The sequence below is a fragment of the Sitophilus oryzae genome, unplaced genomic scaffold (assembly GCF_002938485.1).
Source record: "Sitophilus oryzae breed Bouriz unplaced genomic scaffold, Soryzae_2.0 scaffold_1666_pilon_pilon, whole genome shotgun sequence".
NCBI lineage: Eukaryota > Metazoa > Arthropoda > Insecta > Coleoptera > Curculionidae > Sitophilus > Sitophilus oryzae.
This window is the reverse complement of record NW_022146354.1, coordinates 111,021-135,941: the sequence shown is the minus strand read 5'-3', so window position 1 is coordinate 135,941 and position 24,921 is coordinate 111,021. Positions and strand designations below refer to the sequence as shown.

General features: G+C 33.2%; 1 protein-coding gene across 1 annotated transcript in view; it reads right to left on the bottom strand.

Moving 5' to 3' along the window:
* LOC115880941 (calcitonin gene-related peptide type 1 receptor-like) overlaps positions 1–24,921 on the bottom strand; it is a 176,708-nt gene that overhangs the window by 48,176 nt on the left and 103,611 nt on the right. The window contains exon 3 of the mRNA XM_030898273.1: positions 6,448–6,571. Coding sequence (XP_030754133.1) covers positions 6,448–6,571 — 124 coding nt within the window. The remainder of the gene's footprint in view (positions 1–6,447; positions 6,572–24,921) is intronic.

Below are 24,921 nucleotides of genomic sequence, written 5' to 3'. Positions count from 1 at the left end.
GTGAAATACAGAGGCCAACTTATATTTTTTAAATACGGACCTGCATTTTTTACATTAAGTTTTGAAAGCACTCGGTCCCCTGAGTACAATGATATGCCACACTTGTACTTTTTTTTAGTTTTGGGTACCTTAACAACAACAAAACTATTTAATTATTATTTAAAATAATTTCAAGTCCCACTCTGGTTTTTAAATTATTTAATCTACTTATATTCATCGCAACAATATTGATCAGCGCTAATTAACATTGAATAAGAAAAATCGAGCCAATTGAAAGATTCAATAAATAATATGTCAGCAATTTAAAGATATTATTTTTAACTTTTTTTACCATGAATTTCAAACCTCAGTGTACGATCGAATAATTTGTATAATATTAATCGTCGTTATTATAAATTAATTAACTTCTACTAACTAGTTTCTAGTGCTCTACATGTTCGAAAGGGTTATAAGTTATAACTTATAATCGTCACTATTGCACAAATTTATTTTTCATTCAATTTTATTTATAGCTCTTGGAACAGATCTTCGTCTTATACTTCCGAATGCATTTTGTGCTCTTTATTGTAAATGCTGAGATATATTGATTTCACACATACCTATTATTTATTTTATATTATTTTTTATTATTTTATTGCATTTGATTTTCCGTATTCAATGTTTTACCCCCACGTCATTATTAAGTTTGAAAGTTTATCAATATTGTAACGATGAATAGATTAAATATTTAAAAAAACAGAGCCGGACTTGAAATTAGTTTAAATAAATTGTGCTCAAATTCCTGAAACAAAAAAAAAATAAGTGTGGCATATCATTGTACTAAGGAGACCGAGTTCTTTCATAACCTGAAATAAAAAATGCAGGTCTGTATTTAAAAAAATTAAGTTGGCCTCTCTGTATCTCACAAATTATCAGCTAATTTGAAAATAAAAATCAGATAGCCTTAATAAAGTGGCAATGAGAATGTGCAATTAGTTTTTTGATTTTCTGAAAAGCAACGACAGAAAAAAATAAAATTGATTTTCAAAAAAATCCGTTTTTTCCAAAAAACTCAACAATTCTTGAAATTTTTAAAACTTTTTTGATGGCATCTTGGTGAACATCCTAAAGCGCAACTTTGCCCCAATTTAACCATGTTCGTATCTATTACGGTTATCGAGATACCAATGCTCGTACCTCGAATTTGTAGCACCCTGTATACAGATTCGTTGGGAAATATTATCAACCACAAATAGGTAATTTGGTATGTATATTCTTAAGTTTTTATGAACGTTTAGACATTTTAGATATTTTTCTGATAATTTTGACATGTCACTTATACCTATAATCCGAAAGTAAACATATTTGGTAACTAATATTTTTGCTATATCCATATATCATTTAACATTTAAATTAAATTTCTCTAAAGAATAATTTAGAAACGAAATGCGTATCATAATAAATCGCATTATGATTATAGCGCATTTTGCAGATATAATGTGGTCGCAAACTGTTTCTAACTGCCAAATTTGTAACTATGCAACGTTTCCAAGTTTTGCATAGTTACAAATTTTAAGATCTTCACTTTAACAGGTTTATTATACGATGCTATTAGGCATTGGAACGACTTGGAGCTAAATATCTTACTACTCCATTGTATATTGGTGTATTTTATTGAACAAATATGACCAGTAATTGTAGATGCACTTCTAAATGTATTAATTTTGAAGATAAATATTAGAAAATTAATTGTACTATTAAAAACTTTTCAAAACTGAGTATATTGATAAAACATGTAAATAATTTATATATGGTCCAAAATATACATAATAATTAGAAATATATTTTCTTCGATATTTTTAAATACTTGCAAGCGTATTAAACACTGAAAAATATTTTTTGAAATGTTATGTAAATTGTTTTATATGATATTTCAGACGCATATTTAATAAATATTTTAGTAGAAGGTATTTTTGAATTTTAATATTAACAGGAAATCAACACATATTAACAAAAAAAACTTATTGCTTATTTTGATCGACAAAATTTTGTACAAGGTTTTTTCTAGGGGACAACACTAAGGAAATAAAAAGGTAATAAGTAAATAATACTACAATACAAAACATTGCTATACATAATATGTCCTAGGAGTATCGAATAAGGCACGATTCTCACTATAACGTACGTGAGAATCGTGCCTATAATAGCGCCTAATTTGGCATTTTGCAAAAAGACTATCCAATTAAAACGCCGACATTTTAAAGAAAAGAAGAAAATTTTACAAAGTGCCTATCTGTTTTAAGTCACTTTTCAAAATGTCTAATCAGAATTAGACATACTAAACAATTATGATATTTGCTGTAAGTAAATTACAGCTTCTTTTAAGTCATTGTTCAAAATGCTTAATGAATAATGGATACTAGTCAGATTGTGTGTGTGCATAAAATATTTTACGCGGGATTGGTATAACTAACCTAAATTTATCCAAGAAACATTTGTTGCACTTCTCTTTCAAAATTTCAAAATTAGGAAATAATAGTACAAAAGAGTGATGATTGTGATAATAAAAAATTGGATTAGGATTATTATTGTAAAGAACTAAATTCATTTTATTCTAAAAGATAGCAAAGTTTCACAAAGATATCAAAGTCCTGGACACAGAATAGAATTACCAAGTATAATAATTAAATGAGTATTAATATTAAGTAATTAATTTACTGTGTATTTAAACTTATGTTACTTATAAGTATAATTTATAGTCCAAGTTGTTTTCGTTTAAACAAAATATTGGTTTTCTATAGTAAAATATGTGATATATTTACTAAAGCGCAAACTATTCAATATGCCTATGCTCATAGCTGACTAAACTTTGATCATTTTTTATCTGCCTGGCTTCGACTTGGCATTTTGTAAAATGACTAAAAATAGACAGTCTTTTTGCAGAAATGTACAGGAAATATCGTCATTGTGTAATATGACTAATTCTGATTAGGTTTTTTGCAAAGGGAATGAAAATAGAGAGACTCTATAAAAATTCCTTCTTTTGTTAAACCCGGATTATGCTATACGCCTGGGGCACATACTGCTATCCATATTTTTATTATATTTTTCTATTGCCATCTGGTAGGAATATTGCTACTGAATTAACAAAAAATAAAATTCAAATTGTTTGTTTTCTTTTGTTATCTTAATACAATAAACGACCGGGGATCCCTTATAGATATTAGCAAGTTTAATCTAAATCTAACAGGTTTGGTCTTAAGTATTTTATAAAGCACAAAATGTTTGACCTAGTAAAAAATTTTACATTATCTCTGTTTTCTTTTTTCTCCTTAGAACGATTATCACAGAACAAGTAAAAGTAATTAGAAAAAAAGTTAAATAAATGTACAGTTTGTGTGCCAGAGCATAAAGAGTAAAATTTAAATCTTTTTAAATGTTACAAGAGAATAAATTTAATTAAAAAAGTGCCTTGGTATAATTATGTCGAGTTGAATAGATTAAATGGTCCTTAGACGATGAGGCTTTTAAATAGAAAGACAAAATATAAAATGAATAAATTTGAATATAAATTATATTTCCATTCGGTTTAGATAGATAGTATACAACTAATAAAAGAATAATACCTATTTTCTAACAGTTTATTAAATATATACAGGGTGGTCGAACTTACGATGCGGTTTAATCATAGTATAAGGAAACTAGTAGCTTTACTCCTTGTCAAATCCTTTCTTTTTCTGCCACTTTATATGACCTTGTTCTCGCGTCCCGTGACCACTGACCTAGCTGTATATTCGTGGTCTATAACTAGGCAAAGTATAATGTTACCCGCCATAGTTTCACAGAGATGTATTTAGGAAAATATGACTTCACAATAAAATAAAATAAAAAAAATTGATCATCGGGTAAAGATTTGCTTGAAAACAGAATATTTTCACATTTCGTGTAAGTAACGTAAAATATATAATGACATATTTTTATATTATTATCTATTTCAAAGATTTTCTACAACTTTTTTTTTAATTTAAAACAAGTTTAATTTTTACATTAATGTGTTTCTTTTGTAGTAATAAATTGGTTAGGTGACTTTCATTGAATAACTAATACATTGAGCAACACATTGTACTAAATAATAAAATGTAACATATTTAAACTTCAATAATTGCTAATAAACATTACAGAAATTTCAAAAGAGAAAAGAAGCAAGAACAATGAGAAATAGCATCACACTACTTTCTCACGTAATAAAAGAATATTTTTTTCAAAAAAAAAATTGCGCAGAAAAATCATCATATTTCTGGGGCCAAAATATACTCGTACTATCCCTAAAAATAGTTACACTTATTTAAGGCTCACCCTCTATAGGGAGATTCACGGTTATGGTACGTTATAGCGTTTCCGCTACCAGAGCTGTTTTTCGGAACTGGTAATGTCGGTACCATGCTTCTAAGGAACCGGGATTTCCAGTTTTTTTCGGTACTTTCGGTACTAGCAAATTTTTGTTAATGGTGGTGCAGTTCGTTCAACAGCAAGCAAGAGATGGTTGTCGAAAGTAAAATCGATAAAAAATTAAGGTTTAAATGAAAATAATATCAAATTATTAAGTAGTAATCAGTCATGAGAAAATTAACCTGAACACAAACATGATCATAAATGACTCTCAAAAAAAAACTCAAAGCACAATTTTTTGAATTATTACTACAATCAATAGCAGCACATAGTAAGGCACTCATTTTTTGTCAATCCGTCTCTGTACTGGGACGCAACACGCAACGCTCGAACCTAGCAGGTCGACGGACGGAACTCAACTGAAACGCTCTGCAATCTGCCGATATTCGACAGATTGCAGAGCGATCTGCCAGTTTTTAGGCAGAATATATTTGGGAGAGTGCAACTACTCTTTTCCTTCTACTATGGTTTAATGGTATCTGGACAATTGGTTAGAAAATTTTGGTAGAAAATCTTGTCTTGGTTAGAAAATCTGGTCTTGGTTAGAAAATCTTGGTATCTAGATTCGTATCCAATTTAAGTTTACGCTATTAATAATGGTCAGTGGTACATCTGACCGAAATGTTGTGCAAATAAAAATAAATAAAACCAATGGAAGTTCGACATTCTTTTAGTTTTAATACTGAATTGTCTACCACACAAATAAAATATTTTTCTTGTGCCTAATCGGAATAGCGAAAACTTTCACATTTCTCTATAGTCTTGGTGCATTTCAGATTATAAAAAATTCCGACCACAGCGCTGTATACGGCAGAAATGAAAAGTTTTCACTATGTATTTCACGCCGTCCCGGTTAGACTTCATGCTTATCGTATTAAATTAATATTGGAATCGTAGCTTTGTCATAATATTTAAGTATTTTAGGTTAGGTTAGGTTAGCTATGCGTAAGTAGGGCGGAATTACGTGGTTGCTGGCTGCGATAATATTCAATAACCCTACTTTCCCGGATTTTCAACTCTCCCGAATCAACATTTTACAACTTCACAGCTTCTCACACCGATTTCATCAAAAGCAAAAATGGATTCAAGCAGTTTGATAAAACAAGTGAGTAAACAAAATGCCCATTGCATAATCAAAAAATTATTATAGTTATATTACATATACTATGAGAGGATGAAATATAATTCGCGCAATATTAATGGTATACTCTCTTTTTAATCAACTAGTGCTTACATTTTTTATGAAGATCTTCTAAAATTATAATTATGTACCTTCAAAAAATTTCGTTATAGCTGAAATAGAAGTTATGTCCCCAGTAGCAAAACCGGTGCGTCAAACTATGCTCGCTACCGTAGTTTAAGTCATCTAACAAGTTTTATTAGCTTCAATAATAAATTATAATACAAGACCTGAAGATATCAAAATATTTACTTTTTATTTTATTTTTAGAACTTTCACAAATTATACTTCCTACCACTTTCAGAGTAATTAATTATATAATTTTATTTTCGTGTACCTACTCTCTATTTAAACCCGCGTATTTGTATATACCGATTGTTTACGATATTCTCCGATGGTGGCAGCACTGGCGGAGAATGCACCAAGACTATATTTTACCGAGAAATATCAAGATTAGATTTGCATAATATAAATAAAAAAAATCCTCCCAACAGTGTGTCTATCTAAAAACCATAAATATGTCGGAATAACCTTGAATTATGTTTATTAATATCTGAAAGTTTTAATAAAACTTTGACAAAGTTTAAATTAACTTTTATGAAGAAAAAAGTTTTATCAGAAAGAAAATTAAATTTTTCTGCTATACAGAACGGAATATTTAATAATGTTACAAAAAAGTTAGTAATAATTTAATAGGTAGTACAAGATGATCAGAAAAGTATATGATCAAGTGTGCTTTGTATGATGCCAGAATTATAATTCTTATGTGAAATCACACTACTATATTTTTACTGTTAAAGTCAAAGCAAGCTTGCTTATTTTGATCGTACAGATCTTACCTGAAATGAAGTTGTTATTGCCGAAACTATATCGTATATATTCTCCCACATATGCCCACCTTGTGGTCTAAATGGTGTAAGGAGAAAATTTAATCCTAGTAGAGGAACTAGTAACAACGTGGCCCTGAAACAAAGAAAATATCCATTAAAGTATCATTACATTAGCGCGTATACAGTACACTATAGTACTTAGAGTTGCAACAAGTCAGTTTTAAAAAGATTTAAGTCATTTCTAGAATCAAAATAATCTAAATTTTAAGTCAAATTCAACATAAAGTCCAAATGACTTAAGAGTCTATTACGCTGTACTTTCGGGTCGCTCTCAGGAGTCGTGTAAAGCGGGTGTGTGACTGAAGGAAATATACAGGGTGGCCCATCGAAAACGTTCTGCAAGGCATAACGGCCAGGGTATTTGTTTTTTCAAAAAATCACACGTCAACACGTCAATTTTGTTTGCGAGGGGGACAACTTTCGCCCTAAAAATGATTGCAAAATCTTCAACCCTCTAAGCGAGGGTGTCATCCCCCAACTTTTTTCAAATGGGAAGGGGGGTCAAGTGGGGCCGCAATGAAAAGGGCTTTCTATTCTCTATATTTCTCCGCTTAGTTTTTAAAAATCGGTCGAGTCATTTTGAAAATATGAAGGATTGAAATTTGAGAAGTATTTTTTGCAAAAAAAACGCATAAATTGAATTAATTAAAAAAAACTTACCTAATTAATGAAGCAAATGCTGAAAATGTTGCCCGCCAACCTCCATACAGTAATACAAATTATTTTCAAACCGTTCTCGAACATTCTGAAGAACTTGCGGGGTCACTTCGCGACAAGCATCAATAATTCGTCTTCGCAGGACTTCTAATGAGGCGGGTGGAGTGCTATACACTTTACTTTTTATGTGTCCCCATAGAAAAAATTCTAAAGGAGACAAGTCAGGTGACCGGGGAGGTCACTCAACTGCACCCCTTCTTCCTATCCACCGACCGGGAAAGTTATTGTTTAAATAATTACGCACATTTTGAGAGTAATGTGGAGGCGCACCGTCTTGTTGAAATATTAGTTCCGCTTCAACGTATCCAGGATTGTTCTCTATGATGTCAGTTAGGACTGGGTCGATGGTATTTTCCAGTAAATCCAAGTACATATCACCTGTTAGATTTCCAGGAAGGAAAAAAGGACCCACAATAGAATTTCCAAAAATACCAGTCGACACGTTCAATTTCTGAGGGTTTTGGGTGTGCTTCTCGTGAAAAACCCTGGGGTTGTCCTGAGCCCAGTATCGACAGTTGTGCCGATTAACTACTCATCCGAAAAACACACATTAAATAGGAAATTATTATCATTTGCCACTCGTTCACTCATAGTTTCACAAAACTGCAAACGACGATCAAAATCGTCTTCGTTGGGTTCTTGTACCAACTGAATTTTGTACGGGTGGAACTGGTGTTTTTTTAATATCCTTTGGACACTTGTACGATTCACGCCGGTCTCATTGGTTAATTTTCTTGTACTCAGCGTACTATCCATGGCAACTTCGCCCAATACGAATACCTCCATAGCTTCATTTACTACAGGATTTTCTCTCTGCCTCTTTTAATTCATAACGGAACCAGTTTCCTGAAATTTTGCTACTAACTCGCGAACAATTTTGCCATAAAGGTGTTTGTCAGGATGGCGTTCATTGAATATCTGCGCAGCCCGATTGCCACATTCATTATTTTTAAAATAAAGTTCGATTATTTCCACTCTTTCTGCAAGTGAGTACACCATAATTGTTAAAAAGTTTAACGATATTGAAAAGAACTTCAACCGCTTCAACGCACAAGTCACAGAACAGCTATCTAGCAACTACCGCACCTGATCGTTCAACCTTCTGGCAAGGGAAAAAATGCGTAAACATCTAGAAATAATAAGAAAAAAATTGTAAATTGTTCGAAGGAATTTATCCTTATCGCTACTCTGATAAATGTTTAAATACTATTTTCAAATTTCAATCCTTCATATTTTCTCAATGACTCGACCGATTTTCAAAAACGAAGCGGGAAAGTATAGAGAATAGAAAGATCTTTTCATTGCAGCCCCACTTGACCCCCCTTCCCATTTGAAAAAAGTTGGGGGATGACACCCTCGCTTAAAGGGTTGAAGATTTTGCAATCATTTTTGGGTCAAAAGTTGTCCCAGTGTTTTTGAATTTTCTGAAAAAAAATTACCCTGGCCGTTATGCCATGCCCGATCCTGTCGTATTAAGCCACACCCAAAATTCCAAACACACGTGCTTTGATTAAGGCTTGATTAAGGTTTGCAGAGCTTCAGCATTTGCCATGAAATAGCGAGCAATTTGTTACAAAACCATATAAATTATATATCACTGTAATCACAAAACTTCAATCTATTTCCGTATTGTAACGGAATTTTAAATTATGTCTTTATTTTCGAGAAAATTTAGTCCAAACATAAGGAATATTTTGTTGATGTTTGACCATCAAAATCTTAAAAATAAAGAAGTTGTCTAAAAATGTGCTACAATACGGATATAATATAATCCTTTATCTTTAATTTCCTTCTCCATTTATGTAAAAATACCTAGTCAGTTTCACATAAAATGTTAAATGCCGAACGCTTGTTTTGCTACTTTTGAAATGGACTCTTAAGTCTTAAGTCTTTGACTTACATCATTTTATTTCAAGTCAAATCAATTTTGTAAAGACTTAATATAACGTAATTTAAGTCGTTTTTATGACCTAAGTCTATATTTTTTACTTAAATCACGATAATCTGTAAGTTAAGTCGGTAAAATGAGTCAAATCAATATAATTACCCTCAAGTCAAGACAACCAGAATTCAATTTTAAGTACCTATTTTTTAATGTTAATATAAATTTATAAATTTTATTTTACTACCGATTGTCGATTTCCTTATATTAACTACATTACTAATTTGTTGTAGGTACAAATGAGACTAAAACCATATAAAATAAAACGGTTAATTTTCAGAACAACTGCAAACAAAAAAATATTTTTTTTTATAAAATTTAACCGATTTTGTAGTACATTATATATGTATAATGTATCTATTACAGTTTAGACAGGTTTTGATCACTATGTAATATGTCGATGGTATAAGCAAAGGACTGGAGGGTTTTAAGGTACTCTTCAATATATTCCAGATCAATTTCTTTAGTTCGTCTTTTGGGCTACATAACGGATTCAGGGATTCACATGAAAGACAACAGACCCACTACGCACGCGTCACGACAAATAACCAAAACCGGTTCCGAAGAACTAACATTTTTACTAGCGGTATTGAGTATTGTCACAGTATTGTTTTTTATCTGCTTTCTGGCTGCTGCCAACCAATTTAAAAAGAAATGCTACTGTTAAAAATGTATCATAAAAATATATAAAAATCTGACTTAAATCTTTTTTAAAAAGACCTTTTTAATGACTTGAGTCTTTTCTAAAAAAAACTTAACAATAATAAATAAATAATAAACAACGGTTTATTGTGCAAAAAGCCAAAATAGCTTCATCGACAAAGCATTTACAAAACAAACAGAAGCACAAGAAATATACAGATAATAAAAAATATACAATACAAATCAAAAAAATTTAAGTCATTAAAGTTACAAATAGAACATACATGGACAATTGCAGAACACAAAGAAAAGGTGCATCAATGAAATTTTACAATGGGAAAACTGTAAATGGATATAATTTTAAGAGTTACAAAATATTAAATACTCGACTTTTGACCAGTGTGTGAGATGATCAAAATTTTAATATCCAAGATTGTTCATGATTAAACATTAACAAAAAAGTCGTTTACCACATATAGGGCTCTCTCCAGTAAGTATGATTTCAGAGCTTTGCGAAATGCGGGAAAGAATGAAAACGACTTGATATTCAAAAGCAGATGATTGTACATTTTTTTGCCATTGTACAGTATTGAGCCTTTTAACTAGTTCTAAGCTCGGGGTTGGCAGATAAAGATCGTCTCCGCAATCCTAAGTGGATAGTTGTGAGATGGCCTTTCGGGAATAACAGATATGTGCTTGTGGATTAAGCAAACGGATTCAAAAATTAATAAAGAAAGAAGAGTCAGTATTTTGAAATTTTTAAAGAAATTCTGGCAGTGAGTTCTACTGTTCAGTACCAATAAATATCGAACTGCTCTCTTTTGAAGTTTGAAAATACGATCAAATTTTATTGCACAGCAAGTACACCAGAATGGAAGGGCATAACGAAGATGTGAGCCAAAAAGGGCATAATAGGCTATTCTAGAGGTTTATGAGTTAAGTTCCTTAGAAACTGATCTTAGAGCACTGAACATGATCTTAAATCTGAAACTGATCTTAAATCTTTTCTAAAAAGACTTAAATCTTTTTCTATTTCGGAATAAAGGTTTAAATCACAAATCATTTTGGAAAAGACTTAAACTTTAAGTCTTAAGTCAGCTTTAAAAAATTGACTTAAAATCAAATGAGTTAAGTCTTTAAAATGATTTAAGTCAAAAAAAGACTTAAGTTTACTGTGAGCTTGCAGCTCTGATAGAGTACTATAGTAATATATTTCATAGAAACAGTAATCAACCAAATAATAAATATTGGGAACATATGTGAATGTTTTTACAATACTACAGGCATATAAATTGTTAAAACACACAACGGAACGGAACAATAAAAATACTATAAAACCAACAACAGCACACATTCATTAATCAGTGCCGTTTTAAACCTTTTTACAGCTTTATATTCTAAAAAGCTAACGCTTTTTTGTTTCGAGGGTCAAATCTAGAACCTTTGTACAGTCAAATATTAGAAAGATTTGTAATGTATCTAAATGTTTACCTGTAAGTTAATTAAAATTTAATAATTTATTTTTTTATTAAATACCGTATGATCGAAAAAAACGGCATCAAAGACGGCTGGGGAATGACAATCGACGATAATTTTGGCGAGGTCAATCTATCGATTACATTTACTAAAAATTGATATAAAACCTGTCAAAATTAATAATAATATTTTCTCGTATTTTAAACTGCACTATTTAAATTTAATTTTTACTCAATATAAAAATAAATGTGAATCTTCTTAAGGCCGACTGGCAGTAATCGCCATTAAGAAAGAAGAGTACGGACCAAGTCAATGTGTCAAAATTAATAATAATATTTTCTCGTATTTTAAACTGCACTATTTAAATTTAATTTTTACTCAATATAAAAATAAATGTGAATCTTCTTAAGGCCGACTGGCAGTAATCGCCATTAAGAAAGAAGAGTACGGACCAAGTCAATGTGTCAAAATTAATAATAATATTTTCTCGTATTTTAAACTGCAAGTTATTTAAATTTAATTTTTACTCAATATAAAAATAAATGTGAATCTTCTTAAAAGACGACTGGCGGTAATCGCCATTAAGAAAGAAGAGTACGGACCAAGTCAATGTGTCAAAATTAATAATAATATTTTCTCGTATTTTAAACTGCACTATTTAAATTTAATTTTTACTCAATATAAAAATAAATGTGAATCTTCTTAAGGCCGACTGGCAGTAATCGCCATTAAGAAAGAAGAGTACGGAGCAAGTCAATGACGTCTAGGGCTTGACCTCGCAAAAATTATTATGGATTTTCATTCCTCGGTCGTCTTTGACGCCGTTTTTTTTATTATCGTATGGTATAACTTTATTTATTGTATAGGCTGTTACAAAAACAATAAAAATCGATGTTTATATACAGTATGTCCTCGGATTGTTTTTACAAGAAGAAACACTTTTTTATTATTGACATTTTGAGAAAAATGCATTCTTCATAAAATTTTTGCTTGTTCTAAAATGGTTAATCCCGTTTATACTTTTCCAAATATCCATGCTGTTTTAGAGAAAATGAAAAAATGTGTTCTAAAAATTAAAAGGCGTTTCTATGGTAACATAATTTCGATTTCATTCTTTGATAAATTGTTATAATTAATTTTGATAAAAAGTATCAGATTTTCCGATACCTATTACTAAATAAATTTTGTGCTTTTTTAACATTTTAAAACAGTAAAAAATATGACGTTAATAAAAATTCCATTCTAGTCCAGTTCTTTTCCATTCCATTCCTGTTCTATCAGTAGATAACAATCACAAAACATCCCCCTTTAGAACTTCATCTGTCATGTTAAGAAATGAAAGTAATAATTATAAAGCGCCCCTCGTGTTTGCTCGCATACTAAAAATTTCAATTAATGTCTGTATATATTTTCAATATATTTTTTAAATTTATATTTTTTTAAGTGGAATATATTACCTAACAATTAGGTATGTCAATTACAGGCTTGTTTTCTAAAAATTTTTAGATAAAACGAATTATAAAATTTCAATATATGTATGTATATTTGCCGTACGAATAAAGTAAAATATGGTATGAATAAGTAAAATATAAAATGGACAACGCTTACTTACATTGCAATAAAACTGCCACTTTTAGTTTTGCTATCGAAACGCTGAAACGCTGAAACGAAAATATTTCTTTTTCGCAAACAAAAATAACCAACGACACTAAAATCACTGAAACTTCCGCGGCTGACAACGAAAACTGAAAAATGTAACAGCACTTTTTGTTTTGAACCTGCATATCAAAATTACGCTGTCCCATTATGTTTTTGTTTTTGAAATAATATAAAATAGAATTGTCTAATTACTAATAACTTGTGAATTTTAATATTTTAACTATCTTTGACATTAACTAACTTTTTGTTATCAAGATGACATTTTAGACGGCAACTGACATATATGTCATAATTTTTTAATTTTAAGTATACAGGGTGGCGCACCTCATTCACCTCGGTTGATTATACGAAAACGGAAAGATGTAGAAACAAAATATTTTATGGGTATATGCGGAGAGGCAAGGTGCACAATTTAAAATTATTTTGAAATATACAGGGTGTTTCAGAACTAAGATCCATACCAAAGTTATATTTTTTCTTATGTAACACTCGGTATTTTATTTCATTTTTGGATTCCTGGGCCCAAAAAAAAAGCATTTATTATAAGGGTTAAATATGTTTAAAATCATTGGTTTTTGAGATATTTAAAGATATTTAAATTTGCATGCTGTTATAAAATAGATTATTAACACCCTGTAGATTACTTTTCAGAATTAATTCTTGTGCTAAATTTAAACGTAGAGAAATAAACTTTACTGGAAAATGTTACTGCTTCCTTAAATTTATACAGGGGTATCAAAAATTTCTGATCTATTTTAAGGATTTATTTTACATAAAAACTTCGTTATTTCAAATACAACACCCTGTATTTTTTATAATAAATCGAAGCAGATTCAAATGCTCTTTCAAACTATATTAGGGTTTCCCATACCTATCTAGCTCAGATTTTGAATAAAAAGCAATTTTTAAATAAAATTTCAATCAAGATGGCTGGTGTCGCCATTGTAATTTTCTAGTGACAGTTAGTAACTATTTTCAAAGTCGACATTTGTTTATGGACATTATTAATTATAATTTATAACAGTTTATTTAGATGTACTTACAATATTGTAATAAGTACGTATTCATTATTTTATCAAGAAAAATAAAGCAGTATCGGCTGGCGCAACGAATGGATATGTTTGTAGTGATTTTATTTTTTGAGGAAAATTGCTTCTTGGCGTCAAGCTTATGCTCAAAGATATCAAAAATTAGGAATCTTCCTGATAAGCGTTCCTTTGAAAAACCACTTGTCCTATTTCGCGGAACTGGTATGTGGTTTATAAGAAACCAGAAAAAAAAGAGCAATTTTTCAATAAAATGGCAACCAAGAGGGCTGGTGTCGTCATGGCAAGTTTCTAGTGACAGTTAGTAGCTATTTTCAAAATCGAAATTAGTTTATGGGCTTATTTAAATTTATAGCAGTTTACTTTTATTTAAGTTACCTACAATGGTTTAATAAATAATATCTATTAAATATGTATTCATTATTCTATCAAGAAAAACGAAGATGTAGTTCTTTGATTTATTTTACGATGACTTGTAGATATATGAATTTTCTACAAAAGATACAATTACGGCAAATTCATTTTCTTCACTTCCAACGACAGGTTTCTGCCTAACAGGTTTTTTATAAACCACATACCAGTTCCGCGAAATAGGACAAGTGGTTTTTCAAAGGAACGCTTATCAGGAAGATTCCTATTTTTTGATATCTTTGAGCATAAGCTCTTGACGCCAAGAAGCAATTTTCCTCAAAAAATAAAATCCATACAAACATATCCATTCGTTGCGCCAGCCGATACTGCTTTATTTTTCTTGATAAAATAATGAATACGTACTTATTACAATATTGTAAGTAAATCAAAATAAACTGTTATAAATTATAATTAATAATGTCCATAAACTAATGTCGACTTTGAAAATAGTTACTAACTGTCACTAGAAAATTACAATGGCGACACCAGCCATCTTGATTGAAATTTTATTTAAAAATTGCTTTTTATTCAAAATCTGAGCTAGATAGGTATAGGAAACCCTAATACAGTTTGAAAGAGCATTTGAATCTACTTCGGCTTATTTAAAAAAATACAGGGCGTTGCATTTGAAATAACGAAGTTTTTATATAAAATATATCCTTAAAATAGATCAGCAATTTTTGATCCCCTGTATAACTTTTAGGAAGCAATGCCGTTTTTCAGTAAAGTTTATTTCTTTACCTTTAAACTCAGCACAAAAATTAATTCTGAAAAGTAATGTACAGGGTGTTAATAATCTATTCTATTGTAGTACGCAAATTTAAATATCTTTAAATATCTCAAAAACCAAAGATTTTAAACATATTTAACCTTTATAATAAATTACTTTTTTTGGGCCCAAGAATCTGAAAATGAAATAAAATACTGGGTGTTCCATAAGAAAAAGTATAACTTTGGTATGGATCTTAGTTCTGAAATACCCTGTATATTTCAAAATAATTTTAAATTGTGTATATTGCCTCCCCACATATACCCATAAAATATTTTGTTTCTACATCTTTCCGTTTTCGTATAATCAACCGAGGCGAATGAGGTGCGCCACCCTGTATGTATGTAATATAATTTAAATTAATATAATGCAGCTTTATACAATGAAAACATTTATATATTCACAAAATATAACAAAATCTAATAATACAGTTTTGAAAACAATGAAAATTGAATTAAAATTAAAAAAGTTTAGCGGGAACCCTTGTGTCAAAATTAGATGATTAAATTTTCGCAATTTTTACACCATTCATTCGCACGGTTAGTCTTTTATTCCCGTTTATGGTCATTAAAGAAAAAGTTCTAAAGGGGGATGTTTTGTGGTAAAAATTAATCAAAGAATGATCAAAGAATAAAAACGAAATTATGTTACCATGGAAACGCGTTTTGATTTTATAGGACAAATAATGAAGAATGACTTTTCTCGAGATGTTTCCTCTTGTAAAGACAATCCGGGGACTTTAACATCTACATGAACATATTTGGGTTTTCCTAATTGTTACTATTGTTGAAAAATATTTAACCTAAATTATAATTAACCTCCCCCTAATTATATAAAAATAATTTCATTCTTAGTAACCACCTACAGTAAAGCTTACAATGGGAAATTGTTTCTTACAATATCTTATAGTATAATAATTGGTCATCAATTATTATACTACCTTGTTTTCTTTATTATTACTCTAATTCTTTGTTACTGTAAATGCTTTTAAAATAAACACCATACAATTGAAAAAATAGCGCCAAAGACGCCTGGGAAATGACAATCGTTGATAATTTTGGTGAGGTTAAGCCCTAGACGTCATTGAATAGGCCCGTAATCTTCTTTATTTCTTAATGGCTCTTACTGGCAATTGTCCTTAGGAAGGTTGTGATTTATATTTATAATGAGTAAAAGTGACTTTTAAATGGTGTAGTTTAGAATTCGAGAGAAAATATTTTTTTTGAAAGAGATTTGTGTGCCTGGAATATATATATATATTTTTTATATATGGAATATAGTTTCTTCTAGAGATTGACCCCGTCAAAATTATCACAGATTGCCATTTTCCAGCCGTCTTTGATGGCGTTTTTTTTATCATACGGTATAATATTCTTATAATATACTAGCCGGGGCTGTATTGCAAACAGGTTTTGATTAAGACAACGAAATTGAATTTGATAATAGTAATAAAATTGGATGTAGGCTATAAACAAAATACGCTATTAAACAGATGTGTTTTTTAGACGTGCAGTTAATAAATTTAATATCCCTTTAATAGCTCTCATGGAAATGCCTGAGTTAATAGTCTAGACTTCAAACTTTAAAATATGCGAAATAAAAGCCATTAAGGCTATGGACCAGACATGAGGATTAGATATGTAATGAAAGTTATTTTCTTCTTTTAAATAGCTATACTGCTTTTTATGGTTTTGGCTCAATTTTGCGTTATCTCAAAAATATATTGCTCTCCGGATAACCCAGTCATAATTTAGGAGGAAAACGCTTTACCGTTACTACTGCCCTAGTCTGTTAGTCGTTAAATTTAAATTGAGATTTGCACACGCCGAGATGCCGAGCAAGAATAATAAATTTTAATGTTATGCCCTGTCCCGGCCCGTGAGATGCCAGAAATTGCCTCTACCACATACGTCTAATAAAATAGTAAGGTGATGCATACGGCAGGATATAGAGGCGAACCTTTTGAGCTCGGTGTGTCAAAATTTTGAAAAATCGAAACATAATGTTCGTGGCGTTGAGATGACCCGCCTATTTAAAAATAGACATATTTCTTTATATTCAAAACATTCAGTTTTTAAGACACTCTGTATACATAAATAAAATTATTGAATTTTTAAATATTATTCGCAAAACCGGAGATCATCGTTCATATCAGACGACGAACAGAGAAAATAGGTTGTTAAATGATAGCTTTTAGACAGAAGGCGAAGTCTGAAAAACTTGAAAAGAATCCAACTAGATGGAAAGAAAATACTGCCAACACAGGAAGTTAAATACCTGGGAATAACCCTGGACAGTAAACTCCTGTGGAACAGGCATATTAAGAACACTACCAGCAAAGCCATAAAGGCTCTCATGATATGCAGAAGACTGGCCGGAAATAGATGGGGCTGCTCCCCTAACATTTTGCGCTGGATGTATACCATGATAGTAAGACTCATGATTACTTATGGAGCAGTTGCCTGGTACACAAAACTAGAGCAACGGACGGCAAGGCTAAACCTATGCAAAGTCCAGAGACTAGCATGTGTTTGCATCACAGGAGCCATGAGAACCTGTCCAACAGCAGCAATGGAGGTCATTCTAGATCTAACACCACTGCACATTGTCATTAGTAGATATCCCAATGCGACAATGATTAGAATGGTCACTAACGGAATTAGTACTGGGAGAATTGTTAGATCAGGGGCTTGTAACACCCTCAAAAAGGAAATACCACTCCTGCAACTCCCAGTGGACGATATGCCAAGAACGTACAACTTTGACAAACATGTCAATGTAGTATTGAGCAATAAGAAGGATTGGAAGAGCGAAACGCTTGCCCAGCAGTTAAAAGACCATACCATAACTTGGTATACTGATGCTCCCAAAACCAATACGGGAACAGGGATCGGAGTGTTTGGGCCGAGAGCTAATTACTCCGAACCAATGGGCACTTACCCTAGTATCCTACAGGCAGAAATCTACGCTATCGAGAGATGCGTACAACTTATCTTAGATAGGAACTATCGGAAACAAGAAATAGCCATCTTATCTGATAGTCAAGCAGCGTTAAAGGCGATCAACTCAGTATCAATCAATTCGAAATTGGTCAAAGAATGCATAGAGAAGCTGAATAAATTAGGCAAAGAAAACAAAGTCCTCCTACACTGGGTGCCTGCTCACCAAGGGATAGAAGGCAATGAAAAAGCAAATAATCTAGCTAGGAAAGCAGCGAACACTCCACTAACTGAACCAGAACCGTTCTGCTTTCCAAGTGGTAACCAACTCAAGGCGGAACTCAAGAACTTGGAAGATTCCATCCGCAACCTGGAATGGAAATTTTCCAATGGTCTAAGACACTCGAAGAAGTTTCTGAGGGCTTATGATGAAGAAAAATCACAGATCTTCCTGGGTCTGAGTAAGAACAATCTTCGGATTGTCACGGGGTTTTTAACAGGACACTGTCTCCTCAACGAACACCTCAGTAGATTGAAACTAAGAAGAAACGGCGAATGCAGATTCTGTGGGGAAGATGGGGAAACACCAGTACACCTCATCACTGAGTGCGCCGAGACGACAACCATTCGTGCCATGAATTTTGGTACGACTGATATTGGAGATGGAGAACTACCCTCTATAAAACCGTCCCAGATACTGGCTTTTGTCAAAGCCCTGGGACTGTATGATGAGTTATGATTCAAGAAAGGGGGACACAATATGGATCTGTAAGGTCGAAGTGATTAACCCCCCTCCCACTCATTCTAAATTCTAAATTCTAGCTTTTAGACTACCGTTCGAGACGCATTGATGTTATTTTGGTTCGTAAGTTTTGTGACCAAGAATGTTATTAAAGGTAATATACAGGGTGGCCTATCGAAAACGTTCCGCAAGGCATAACGGCCAGGGTAATTTTTTTTTCAGAAAATTTAAAAACACGTCAATTTTGTTTGTGAGGGGGACAACTTTTACCCCAAAAATGATCGCAAAATCCTCAACCCTCTAAGCGGGGGTGTCATCCCCCAATTTTTTTCAAATGGGGGGGGGGGTCAAGTGGTACCGCAATGAAAAGGGCTGTTTATTCTCTATACTTTCCCGCTTCGTTTTTGAAAATCGGTCGAGTCATTGAGAAAATATGAATGATTGAAATTTGAAAAGTTTATTTAAACATTTAAAGATCGCGCACACTATACCTACACGGACCAGTACGGACCAGGACAGCACAAACCTGCATCCTGCATGACATCGCACACTTTACCGCCACAGACCAGCAACATAAGCGAGAGTTTCGAAAAAAGTACAGTTGTCAAGGCTCAACTACTTGAGCGTGCAACATAGAAGTATTGAAAATGAGTAGTTCAGAGGAAGAAATTATTATTTTAGCCATGTTGTGTGAGGAAGAGGAGGAAGAGAAGGAAGCTAAGAAAAAAAGAAGATTTTGGGTTAACCCTATAAATCAAAAGAGAAAGCAATATGGCGAATTTCATTATTTGTTTCCTGAATTAAAAAGATTCGAAGAAAAGTTTTTCCAATATTTTCGAATGTCACAAATCAAATTTAATTATTTTTTTTTGCTATCGACTCCCATATTGCATCTTTTCTTTCTTGGTCTCTATATATAAAATGCTTGGCTCGTATCGCACAGCTCTGAATACTTTTGTACCAGTAAAATAAGCTTTTTTTCATTCATATTTAAAACGATTTAAAGGTTCGAACAAAAATAAACGAAATCTAACCTACATCATGCAACTTGAGCCAGCTAGCGTACTCGAAATACTGACAAACCCTTCAATATTTGCATGTTTGTGGAGGTGTGCTGGTTCGCCGGTGCGCACATTAGGTCGGACCAGCACGACCAGGCATAAATATTGCCGGTCATATTTGTCCCTGACCGACACGACCTGTTTTGACGGTCGTGGCTTGTGGCGGTACGTGCTGGTACTGGTCTAGTGTGCTCTACTCTATTAAATAACACGGTCACCTTCACCGGTAGATTTTACTGGTCTGGTCCGTGCCGGTCCGTGCAGGTATAGTGTGCGCGATCTTTTATCAGAGTAAATGATAAGAATAAATTCCTTCGACCAATTTACTGTTTTTTCTTATTATTTCTAGATGTTTACGCATTTTTTCACTTGCCACAAGGTTGAACGATCAGGTTAGGTAGAGCGTACTTTCTTTTTGAACGGTGTAGTTAATCGGCCCAACTGTCGGTACTGGGCTGAGGACAACCCCAGGGTTTCTCACGAGGTGCACACACAAAACCCTCAGAAATTGAAAGTGTGGGCTGGCATTTTTAGAAATTCTATTCTGTGACTCCTTTTTTTCTTCCTGGATATCTAACAAGTGATATGTACTTGGATTTACTGTAAAATACCATCGACCCAGCCCTAACTGACATCATAGAGAACAATCCTGGATACGTTGAAGCAGAACTAATATTTCAACAAGACCGTGCACCTCCACTTTACTCTTAAAATGTGCGTAATTATTTAAACAATAACTTTCCCTTTCGGTGGATAAGACGAGGAGTGGAGTGGCCTCCCCGGTCACCCGACTTGACTCCTTTAGACTTTTTTCTACGGGGACACATAAAAAGTAAAGTGTATAGCAGTCCACCCGCCTCATTAGAAGACCTGCGAAGACGAATTATTGATGTTTGTCGCGAAGTGACCCCGCAAGTTCTTCAGAATGTTCTAGAACGGATTGAAAATAATTTGTTTTACTGTATGGAGGTTGACGGGCAACATTTTCAGCATTTGCCTCATTAATAAGACAAGTTTTTTTTAATTAATTCAATTTATGCGTTTTTTGCACAAAGTACTTTTCAAATTTCAATCTTTCATATTTTCAAAATGACTCGACCGATTTTTAAAAACGAAGTAGGGAAATATAGAGAATAAAAAGCCCTTTTCATTGAGATGCCACTTGACCCCCCTTCCCCTTTGAAAAAAGTTGGGGGATGACACCCCCGCTTAGAAGGTTGAAGATTTTGCAATCATTTTTGGGGCAAAAGTTGTCCCCCTCACAAACAAAATTGACGTGTTTTTGGATTTTTTGAAAAAAAAATACTCTGGCTGTTATGCCTTGCGGAACGTTTCCGATGGGCCACCCTGTATGTATGTTTCCTCATTATTTAATGCATATTATTTTGTTTTCTTGTTGTAATATTCTGTGCTAAAGATTTTTCTTATTTATTTCATCTGATAATTATATCATATAACATTTGTATGTATTTAAGAGAATCGATTATAATATGAATAATTTCAGTTTAAAAGTAATCTAAATACAATCGTTCGTGCCGATGTTTGTGGTTCAGTGTGACAATAATAGTACGAGAGCTAGCAACGTCGGAAAAACCAGTATTTTAAGACGTCTGGCTCTTTGATATATCTTTTACTATGCTCTCTAGAACAGCATGCGGCCCGTCTGGCTGCCTGCAAACGTTGCGTTCCCTACTGCGCATTGAAAGAAGATCCTATATTTTTATTACTCCTTTAAATTCTAGTATTGAATATAAATCGAACATGTCTCCATAGCGCAGTGCGTAGAGTTTCCTACCACGACCCGAGTTCGAATCCGGGCCAGGGTAAAGATGTTGTCAGGGTAAACAGGTTTTTTATTTTATTTTCGTTTATATTCTGATAGTAAAGTATTAAATACTTGTTTTTTTTTTGAATCACCAGAATTATTTAACACTTTACTATCAGAATATAAACAAAAATAAAATAAAAAAGTCTTTGCCCTGACCCGGATTCGAACTCTGAATCCTCGGTTCGTAGTCGGAAACTACGCACTGCGCTATGGAGACATGTTCGATTTATATTCAATACTAGAATTTATGGGACTAAATTAAAAAAAAATATAGGATCTTCTTCCGATGCGCAGTAGTGAACGCAACGGGTATCGGCAGCCAGAGGGGCCGCATGCTGTTCCAGAGAGCATAGTAAAAGGTACATCAAAGAGCCAGACGTCTTAAAATACTTTCTCAAAAACGTTGCTAGCTCTTAGACTATAAGGGCTTTGTTGAATGTATACTAAAATTTTTCGATCGTGAATAGGCAAATATCTTAGCTCACAAAGGCGCAAACAAAAATAATAAATAGAATAACTCATAGAATAACTTATAGTCTAAAGATATTTTGCACCAAACCTTCAAGTTTGGCTTCGAGACTCGCAACAACCTTAGTACCTGTGGGAGGGGACATGCTAAACTATCAAAAACCTCTTCCGTTTTTGACTTTAACAAATGTGGCATGTTTTGAATGTATTAAATTATAAACCTTGGTATGAGGACAATTTCTCTATTATTATTATTATTTCACTTTTATTAAAGTTCATAACAGCATAGTTGGATCCTTGATCCAATAATAAAATCTTTAGCAATCCAAGTATGGAAATTTCAACAATATGGCAAACCGTAATAAAACGCTCCAATGCGGGTATTCTCAGTGGACAACCTCATGCCTGACTGCACCCAACTTCTTTAAGGATGAATGCTCGGCTCTAGTATATAAGCTTAGTAGTTTTAGGATTTAGTTTAGTTCACACTTGATAACGGTCAGTGATACTTCTGAGCGAAACGTTGTGGAAGCAAAATAAATAAAGACAATGGAAATGTTTGCTGCATTTGCGATATTCCTAGATAGTAAGTACAATATATTTTCTAAATAAAATATATGGGTTGAATAGAATATATTTTTTATTGACGCTCTAGGTTATCCCGTTTCAATATAAACCTATTTGATAAGCAAACCGTACATTGCCTTTTCAATAGAATGGGAGGACGTCCTTTAACGCCGAACCAATATAACGATTTTGATCGATAAATGGGTGCAGAGTAGCCGAGGACACGCAATTGTCCTTTTAGGGGTTTTCGAGATATTCGGTGTAATTTAAGTGCGATCGAGAGATAACAATTTGTGGATCGATAGTTCATATACGTGTATATTTATAGAAATAACAAATAAATTCGTTTATAGCCTTTTAGGCTTAACTTAAGGTCGAATGTTCCTATGCTTATTATATTAATGTAAAGCATATGCGAACGACCTGGTAATCCTAGTAAAAGAACAAGAGGAGAACATATCTTCAAAAATTCAGGAAGTGTTAGATGCAATTCACGGCTGGTGCCACTTTGGAACAACTAAGTGCAAATATACAGAAAACCGTAATTATACCATTCACCAGAAGAAGAAAAATATACAAACTGAGACCGCCCATTCTTCTTGGTGAGACAATTCTGTTTGCGGAGGATGCTAGGTATCTAGGATTAAACATGGACAAAAAATTTAACTGGGCCTCCCATCTGGAAAAGACCTCAAAAAAGGCGTGCCATGCTTTATGGACATGCCGCCGAATTTGTGGCGAAAACTGGGGATTAAACTCCAAAGGTATATAAGGCTATACATGACAGCCATCACACCTTTAATCACGTATGGTGTACAGCTTCCTGGTGGCAGAAAGCCAACCTATCGATGACAGAGAATAAGTTGTCGAAATTACAACAAGCATGCTTAGCGGTGACTTAGGCCTTTCATTCCACATCGTCAAAAGCTATGGAAACCCTACTAGACTTACCTCCTCTCCAAATTCTTTTGAAGAGAATGCCAAGGAACAATCAAGTTCATACAAAACCAACCAGTAGACGAATTACAGTCGGGCGAGATTCTCGAAATGGCCTCAAATATCATACCACCATTCCAACTCTTTGAAGCGCACCTACAACGTCTTGTTGTCCGAATAGAAAAAAAATGGAATACGGACGGATCCAAAAATGAAAAAGGAACCAGCGCTGGAATTTATTGCAGCAGTCGGAAGGATCTACCACAGTCTTGGAAAACACACCACCACCAATTTTCCAAGCTGAGTTATATGCTATTGAAACCTGTGTGCATCTGCTAGTAGAACGGTAATACACCGGAAAAATAATACACATTTTTATTAGGATAGTCAAGCCGCGTTGAAAGCGCTTGAGGCAACAAAAAGCACATCTATGAATATTCTTTATTGTAGAAAACTAGTCAATTTATTAAAAGATAGAAACATAGTATCGCTGATATGGATACCGGGACATGGGCTAGAGGGAAACGAACGTGCCGACTACCTCGCCAAAACAGGTGCAGGTTCGCCATTCGTGGGTTCAGAACCGTCACTTAATTTTAGAAAAATCTGGCAAGAGACCGGCTCTGTGAATGGGTTAGGGGCATGACGTTTCGGGACTGGAATGACAGTCCTGAAGTGGAACTTGTCAAGAAAAATGGCCAGGGCCATTCAAACGCAGGACAGGAGAACTCTTAAAGGCCGTCAGAAATGAAGCGCGTACGCTCATTGCAGTATACAACGGCCACTGCAGGCTGAGATCACACCTGCAGAGGGTGGGACTGGTGGAAGACGCCGAATGCCGACTCTGTATGGAAGATGACGAAACTATGAAGCTCGTTATGTGTACTTGCCCCGCTGGGAGCAGGACCAAGTTTGAGGTGTTTTGGCAAAACCTATAAGACCTAGGTAACATATCACTCTAGAACATAACAGCCTCTGTTAAAATATTGGGTCTTGAGGGTGAACTTTAATATTTTTTTTGTGGAAAGTTTATAGAATGGAGCCACAGTGTCCACTCGCGGCCGCAGTGGAGAGTCCCACCTGGGACCCATTCTTAGTAAATACAAATACAATGTTAATGTAAGTTAAAAAAGTGGCGGAGACATTGAGAGAAAATATAATTTAATTGAAAGAAATTAATTTTAATTTCGATGCTGACAAAGAAAGTAATTTATTCAAAT